The following is an 8,837-nucleotide window of genomic DNA, read 5'->3' as shown; positions in this document are numbered from 1 at the left end:
TTTTTTTGCCTCAACATGGAGAATTCAAAGTAGTTTCAGGAAGGAAAGAAGGCACCCAAGTCCTTTAAGAAAGAAGAATGAAATAAAAAATAAAAAAAACAGTTGAAAATCCTATTCATGATTCAGACATGTTCCTTTTCATCTTCAACGCATTTCTCTCTCGAGAAGGACCACTTCTCATGAATTTTCATTTGGCAACCAGGCCTTGCATTCTTTGTTGCACTGTTTCATTTACAGCACGCATGTTGTTTTTTTTTCTTTTACCCCACAAGTAGAGAACTTCAAATATATTCTGAATGGGTCTCTTTTACTGCCTTGGTCGATAGAGTTCCATCTCATCTAGTGAGAGAATGGGATGTAGATCTCAAATCAATGAAAGCCTACACTCACAAAGACCTCAAGACTTCTGGAAGATATGGCCAAACAAGTTTCATCTTGTTTCTACTTGCTGTCCACTCCCTTCTCACGTTTATCCCAGATTTCACTTTTCCGATCTATTCCGCACCTTACAATCTTCTATTATTGAACTTTTTAAACTTTTGACTTTCAGAGAAGAGGTAAGAGAATTACTCTGTGTACAAAATTTGCAGGGGCAATAGGGTTGAGATCTGTATTCTCACCCCTCGATATATTGAAAACATTTTTGCTGTTAACAAGATATGTTATCTCTGAGACACAAATCCACAGTTTGAGAATGCAACAAACTAAGCTCTCTGATTGGTATCTTCTAGATTGAGCACTGGGTCCCTGTGGGTAGATAGAAGATTAACCTAAAAATCTATACAGAAGCCTCTGAAATCTCCATAAAATTGGGTCCCTAATCATAAACTTTGGGAACGCATTACAAAACTCTCCCTAAAACACTACATGATTATATTGTTCATACTAATAGAATTAGAAATTTATAATACCTATTCCATGATGAGATACGTTATAGCTCAGAAGTCTTAATTTAAACTCTCATATTAATATTTTTTTTTTTTTTTAGGGAAAGAAAACCTATTTAAAAAAAAGTATGATTGATTTTTAATCACCTAGGTTAAGGGAATATCAGTCTCTTGCGTTGTCAACTTACAGACTGTACTAGAATGACAAGAAACAAAATAATTGTAATTTCTCTTCTGCTTCTTCCCTTCCCTCATAAATTCTTAAAGCCTACATAACTACGTCCTGAAACAGGTGGCCACTCTGAAGCTGCATGTGTGACCGTGAGGAAATATAAGGGAGGTGAGGTTCTTAGAAAGATGATGTCGAGAGTAAACTGCAAGGGGCTGGAGGGAGGAGAGAGGCGAAAAGAAGGCAAACTCAGATAGGACTGTCTGAAACAAGGAAAGTTAATGTAATGTAACAAGTTTTTTGTTGTAATTCAGCATTTGTAACAAAAAGGTAAGTCATCTTTTATTTTATTAATAATAGCTAGTTCATGAATGAAGGGAAAACATTCAAATAGTCCTAAGCATATACTTTCCAAGTGATATTCAAACCCATTGTATTTTTGTGGTGAATGCCCCAAACAGAGTAAGGAGAGCCTGTAGTTACAACGGATACGTTGGTATTTCTACGTGTGTATGTGTGTGACCTGTGTGTTTTTTCTTCTTCTTCTTTCAGGAACTCAAGTGAAACCACTATGGGTGTGCACTTGACACTAAAAAGATTTTTTTTTTTTTTTTCAATCTGACTTTCATCATCTTATAGGAGAGACCACCTATTAATATTTTTTTTTTCCTAAATAAAAGTACTAAGAAATCTATTGAGACAATAGCCTTAATGGTCTTCCCATTACTTAACATCCCAGCACTGTTTGAACAATACAACACTCTGCAGCCCATATCTCCCAAATTTGCTATTGTATGAGGCGAGTTGCCTCACTGTGTTGCATTTCCATGAGGCAGTTCAAAGGCGCATTTCCCAACCCCCTTTCTCGGCTGTCACCAGATTTTCTGCCTTCCCTGACACAGTCAGTTGTGTCTCTTTTTTTCTTGGACCTTTCCTTGTCTTTGATTTCTTTGTTTTCAGGTGCATGAACAGCCTTCCTTTGTTTTTCTTCTCCTTCTCTTGGACCAGGTATTCAGCAGTGCGCAGTGTTGTTTGAAACTGCCGGAAGTCTCGCTTTCAGTGCCTCCTGCCGCAGACCTTCTTGCCCCTTTCAGGGATGCAGACAGCCCATGGAATACAGAGCTAAGCCCAGATGTGCTCCATTGAGAGGAACTTATGGGCTGCTCCATGGAGGGTTGAAATTACTCCCTGCCTAATCAGTTTTTGGTTCTCCGCAGTGCAAGGGTCAGCCAGCTTAGGACATGGAGCATTTTAGCCAGACACACATGTTTGGGACCCCGATCTCCCCAGTTACTCTACCACAGAAAATCCTTATGAGGAGACCTAAAAACAGAACTGAGAGATTGCGCTAAGGACAGAGGACTTCATTCTGCCAGCCCAGGGGTAAGTCAAATCTATGAGTATAAGTTCTGCTACAGCACTTGTGTGTCAATGTGTCAAATTTGATGCTATGCAGTTTTGTGCTGAGCTCCTGGCATCGAGCTCTGCGCCACGAGGGCATGCTTTCCCTGTTTTAAATGATTACTCTCTTCAAACAAGCCTTTGCTTCTTGAATTTACAGATCTCTCATTGGAGAAAGTTGGAGAAGATAGTGGTTGAAAAGGCAGCTAAGAAACATAAGAACGCCGTACCAGAAGTCAGACGAAAAGATCGTCTAGCCAGTATCCTGTATGCGAAGTGCCAATGCCAGGTGCCAGGGAGTGGACCTACAAGCCATGATCAAGTGATCTCTCTGGCCATCTTCTCGTCCTCTGACAACAAGGCTGGACACCATTCCTACCCATCCTGGCTAATACCATTAAATCTTCAATCCCCCTTCCACTTAGTGCTCTAAGGAAAGGGACTAGCTGTTAAGACCCAACATATATTTGTGCTCACTTACCTCCATAAACATCATCCATACAGATAACAGTGTCTCCCATTTTTAACAAATGTGCAATATTCATAGTAGCCGCTAAGCCTGAAGCATAAGCTAAACCTAGTACAGAAAAAAGAATCACTGTGACAGAGAACAGATACATTTATATTTCAATAGAGAGGTCTTCACATCATGTTATAAAATTTCTGTTTCCCCGCCCTCCCCTGTTTTCCTATCTAGTGTCAATGTCTTAGAAAGGACCAGGTTCTGCCGCTCTTACTTATACTGAATAGTACGTTACCTCATGAGAAGTTCCACTGACCTGCAGAGTGGAGTTGATATTTATATACTAACCATTGTTAGCATTTTTGGTTACAGACCAGTGAAGAAGCTGACAGAGTACATGCTGACAGCAAAAGCCGAGTTAAATCATTTACTGTTAGCGGTCAAACTCTGGTGCTCCAACCCTCTTAGGATACTTTTACTGTGTATCTTCAGAATGAACTACATGCTGACATATTTCTTAATGAAAATGCTGAGAGCTTACAGTATTTGGCTCCATCCAGTGCGGCTACAGCCTTTTCCAGGCAATTCCGAGTAGGATTTCCACTACGGCTATATTCAAAACCCTGTGGTGAAAATATGATACAAAAACAACAGTAAGTGTTCGGGGTTTGGAGGAGGTGCTGTACAATAACACTGTTAAACTTGTACTGACAATTACCTGTCTTAAAATTTGGTAAAATCCTAGCCCATCCAAGAAATCCATATTCCTAACACTAAAGTTATGCATCCAAAAAATACCCACCTGCTATCACAAGCTGTTGTACACCACAGACCCACAGAGATCCAACACTCATTGCTTGTCAGAACAGAAGACAATCTATTTGCAGTCAAACTAAGCACTCTCAGAAGCTCTAGTAAGTCATTTCTCTGAAACATAACCTAATTTGGCTGGTAAGGTTTTAATATGTCCTGTTATATTTTGTTGATAATTAGTCTCACATTGAAAGACTACTTTTACTAAAAAGGGCTTCTATAGTTCAATTCCAAGCATTAACATTTATCCCTCCATTTTGGGAGCTGAGACTAGAGCTTCAGCTGCGTAAACCTGCACAGCTCCACAGATTTAATGTAGCTATGCTTATTTACATCAACTAAGAATCTAGCCTGTATATCTAAATCACATGCAACTTTTAAAATTTAGGGTTTAGTATGGGAAATCTGGATGCAGTGTGTTCTCATTAAAGTACAGGATGTATTATAATGAAGATAAAACTACAATAAATTAATTTTTAAAATGGTAGCAAATTAACTCAGGTTTTGGCACCAGCTGATTTTAATCGTCTTATTCTAGCAATAATCTTATGAGACTCCCTCATGGACATTCAAATAGGACATAATAATCTCTCTGGTACTTTGCAAAGGGTCCAAGCACCTTTAACTCCAGTTGACCTCAATGGGAGGCAATGAGTATTTCAGGATCAGGCTCAAATATAGCATAGACTTGAGCCTGCATCCATTGAAGTTAATGGCAAAGCTCCTACTGGCTTCAAATGGTGAAAGACCATTCACCAGGTCCTGAATCCTGTTCCACAATTCCTGAATGCAGTGTTGTCTCAAGTCTTCAGCAATGCATGACTATCACACAGCAATGCCAAAATATATAATTGTTAGTCACATGAGCTGCCTCAGAACAAATGTTGACGTACCTGCAATAATAAACTGAACTGAATTCAAAACCTTCATGGCCCTAATCAAAGAGAAAGATCAGCCTCCCTTTTAACATACACAATGCTCCTGCCAGCTGCAAGGCAGGTGCTGCAGAAGGCCTGTCAGTAGATTTCGAAAGCCACCAAGTTAGTCTGAAAAATTATGATTCTCAGAAGGACAAGTATTTTTTGGCACAAGTCATCCTAAATTCCAGCTGCCATGCTGGGAAGACCTTCACTGGTGCAGTGAGCCCAAAGGCCCTCAGAGGGACACTGGAGCTCTGTCTAAAGAAACTCAACAGGGAAAACAAAAAAAGGAAGGGGAGAGGGGGATGTATTCTGATGTCTTTCTAGTTTAAGACTCCCAGCATAAAGAGATTTTTCATCTTGTTCTGGATTCTGATACAAGCTCACACAAGGTAAAGAAGTTGTCTTTGAATTTGCAGTACGAACGTGGCTCAGACAGTTGGGAAAAAAAGTATATTCCATTAACTCTCCTCTATTTCAGTTCTCCAATTGTCTATGAACAGCCTGTGATTATTTGCTATTTTAACTCAAATTTGGCAAATAATTATTGGTCTGTTGCTCATTTACAAGTATTTGATATTTAAATTCAAATTCTGTCAGGAGGACAGTGAGAGGACATACTGATCCCATGGTATGTTTCCATTCCTTCGTTAAATAAGGGTAATGCTTAGAATGGGGGAGGGGGGGAAGAAATGACATTTATTAATTCAGAAGTTTATTTTTCACAATTACTGCCCAAAGTCTGCTTAAAAATCTTAGTTTCCACAAAAATTTTCTTCAGTATTCTCTATCATATTTATGGAAAGTGAGCAGCAAATGTTTGCTAACATTGTCAGAAGACGGGTTACTGGGCTAGATGGACCTTTGGTCTGACCCAGTAGGGCCATGCTTCTATTCTAATTTAAGCAAATTCATTTAACAATACGGAGGAGGTTTTTTTGTGGTGGTTGTTTATTACAGTATGGGTCCAGATTACATTCTGCTATCAAATTTCAGATGAAGTAGTATTCTGCTTGCCCCTAGATCATGTGATAATGGGTAGAACATTCATCCGGCTATCAGTTTCCTGATGTTGAAAGCACTTCCAGGAATCTACACCAACACATCTACAGAGAGTCAAAGGCACAAAGAGGAGTTAGGTACTCAACTCCAACTGACTTTTAGTTTGTGACTTTGAAAATTTCCCTCAGAGACTGTATGTTTTTTCAGATCACAGGGAAACCTATACGTCTACCTGAGGGGAAAAGATTGATGTTGCTGGCTTCATTTGTTTATTTAAATTAATACAAGGGAGGGATAGCAACATTTGGATCTGAACACATGGGTCTTTTTTTAAAATGACTACTGATTTAGGGTGTTTAATTTGAGACAGCCTAGAGGGCTCCAAGTTTTGGGGGGAAGGTACTCAGCGCTTCTTAAAATTCAGGCCCCTTTAATATACCTCAAGCTGGGCACCCAAAACATCACTAATCAGGTGAAGATCCTGGCTCTGAATCAACTGGCATTTCGGTCTCTTTGATCTTTGCCAGCAGGTATTGTTTCCTTCAGCCTATAGCACAATCACTTCTGTGCTATTCAACCCCTTCCCAAGCAGAATTTGTAGTTTACGGAGTATTGCATTGCTTTTTGCTCTGCTCTGCAATATGACCACTTTTTAGCAGTATCACAGTTAAGAGAAACTGTGAGGACCATATATCCATGCCTACAAACTATCAAGAAACTTTTTCTATTACTCTTCCCCCATACTAATACTACCAGGAAATCAAGACTGAAAGAAGAAATACAGTCTAATGACCTGATTCTGATCCACATTCAGCTAATTGTGGGAGATATTAAGCTCCAAGCTGACTAGTTTCAGAGGAAAACAAGTTTGCCTTCTCCTGACTCCTGCTACAATTCTGCAGTAATGGGGCAGAAACAAGGGAGGGAATTATGTTTTTCTTCTAGCCTGTTTTGCATGTTTACTTAGGGCTTCTCTACACAGGGGGAAAGTCCAAAGTAGCCCCTGTGCACTAGCTGTTCTGCATTAACCACCACAACCACCCCCCTGTGGATACCCTTACTGAGCACTAAAAGTGCTTGTGCCATTAACATACTTCCAATCTGAATTAAGTTAAGCTAACTACCTAAGGGTACACTTAATGCACAATAAGGGTGTCCACACAGAGATAAGGTAAGAATTTAAAGTGTACTATCTACTCTACGCTGCCAGCGCAGCCAAGCCCCTTCTTTCATCATTCTGACATTGCTCGGCTGTCACGCATTACATAGTTAAAGAGTCAAAAACTTTATTAAGCATTATAAATGTAGATTTTTAAATGCATAATATATGTCTGCACTGAGTATTTAATGATAGATATGCTGCTTTGGACAGGTGCCTATTTGGGCAGCTACCATCTGGTTTATGAAACTTCCAAGCTGCATGGTAACATTTAAAGTGCAGTGGCAAAGGATTTCTCTTCTATAGCATCCACTGGAATCTCTAGAGTTAAAAATGAGTCTAGTATCAGAGGGGTAGCCGTGTTAGTCTGGATCTTTTAAAAATGAGTCTGCATTTCCACTCTGGACCTTTTTATGATACAGAGAGGATTATTTACAGCAATGATACAGAATTTTTGCTTTTGGCTGAAAATTGCTTTTGGCAATTTTGCAAAACAGAAAATTGTTGAGACTTTTTTTTATATACTGTTCAGCTGTAAATAGTTTGCTGCTTTACATCCTTTTTGTGCGACAAAACTGGATTTTAAAAAACAAACCACTATTTCCAGTCTAAATGGACAGGAAACAAATTGGTCTCCCTTACAAACGTGTGCGTGTTTACATGTGGATAATCTGTGTAAGGGTCAGAGCTGCACCTACAGGGACGAACGTTTCTGCTTTAGAGGAGAGTAAACCTTTTACTCCACCTCATTTCCTGACAGGTTGAGAGAGCCTTTGAAACCGACATCTGTTCCATTCCTGTGATCTAAAACACAGCATCCGTAACCCTCTCGCTCCTGCCCGCAGCGCTTTCTCTCGCTCACTCCCCACGTTTCCCTTCGTCCCGCATCACCCCTTCCACTCCCTCCCCCGCCGGAGTCCCCACTCACGCGGTGCTGGCCGGGCGCCTGCTGCTTGAAGGTGGTGGAGAGAGAGATGGGGGGCACGACGGCCATGGAGGTCCATTGCTCTGGCTCCTGCCCCACGTGGATGGCCTGAGTGGCGAAGTGCTCGAAGGGCGGCAGGAAGCCCTGGGGCTCGTCCTCAGCCTTCTCCATGGGGTGCTGTGGCGGTAGGGGGCCGAGGAAGGCGGCTGGTGCTGGCGGCTGCCGGGACAGGAAGCGAAGCAGGCTCAGGCTATAGGTGCAGCCGGCCGCTGTAATACGCCGCGTTCCAGGAACCGGCGAGCGCCTGCAAACCAGCAGCTCTGCCTTACATTGCACAAAGCGGCTGGGGGAGGAGACCAGGCCAGGCGTCGCCGCCTGGGCCTGCCCCTGATTGGCGCAGGGTGCTGGGCGTTGCGGCTTGCCCCCCGCCCTGGCTGCTGACCCTGGGAGACGCAGGCGGGAGCTGCCCTGTGTCACAAGCTGCCCGGGGTAGCACTGCTGCTCCACTGGCATTCGCGGCCCATGAACAGGCGTTTGGATGGATAAACTGAGAATCTGCCAGGGAGACAGCGGTGCTGGGTCCGTGCCAGCCCAGGCCGCAGATATTGCCTTGGGCTAACACAGTAATAGTTGCTTTCGGGTCCACTGCAGTGTCTTACTGTTCCCTACCACCTGAACGATCCCAAAGCACCTCACCCACACTATAACCGGGGTAGAAAGGGGAGTGGAGCGCAGAGCTCCGCTGGCTCTGCTAAAGCACAAGGTCTGATTTGGTGAACCAGAGCGCTCCCCCTCCTGGCTTGGTGCCCTCAGAGCTCTCCCTCCTCTTTCAGTTTATTTTAACTGCTCTTGAAGTGTAGCTGTCTCTGGGATAAACTGGTGGCCATCCAGCTGACCATAGCAATCTGCAAAGCACGTCTTTCTGCATAACATCTCTAATATACAGTCCTTCCTATCCATAGCTAAAATTCTTAGCCAGGTTCTCATCATCTTATGTGGTGATTACTACAGCATCCTTTTCTCTAGCCTTGACAAATGCAATGTTGCCCCACTTGTATCCAGTCAGCTTGTTGCTGAAAAGGTCATCCTGCGGGGTTG

At 42.2% G+C, this 8,837-nt stretch overlaps 1 protein-coding gene across 1 annotated transcript in view; it reads right to left on the bottom strand.

The window, feature by feature from the left end:
• Window positions 1-8,837, bottom strand: part of CTH (cystathionine gamma-lyase) — a 67,769-nt gene extending 58,932 nt beyond the window's left edge. Inside the window, exons 1-3 of the mRNA XM_075068266.1 lie at window positions 7,743-8,837; window positions 3,462-3,543; window positions 2,939-3,034 (exon numbers count right to left, since the gene is read on the bottom strand). Of these exons, the coding sequence (XP_074924367.1) occupies window positions 2,939-3,034; window positions 3,462-3,543; window positions 7,743-8,252 (688 nt within the window). The 5' untranslated portion in view covers window positions 8,253-8,837. The remainder of the gene's footprint in view (window positions 1-2,938; window positions 3,035-3,461; window positions 3,544-7,742) is intronic.

Source organism: Chelonoidis abingdonii, chromosome 7 (assembly GCF_003597395.2).
Source record: "Chelonoidis abingdonii isolate Lonesome George chromosome 7, CheloAbing_2.0, whole genome shotgun sequence".
Classification (NCBI taxonomy): domain Eukaryota; kingdom Metazoa; phylum Chordata; order Testudines; family Testudinidae; genus Chelonoidis; species Chelonoidis abingdonii.
The sequence above is the reverse complement of the archived record's forward strand: the minus strand, read 5'-3'. Positions and strand labels throughout refer to the sequence as shown.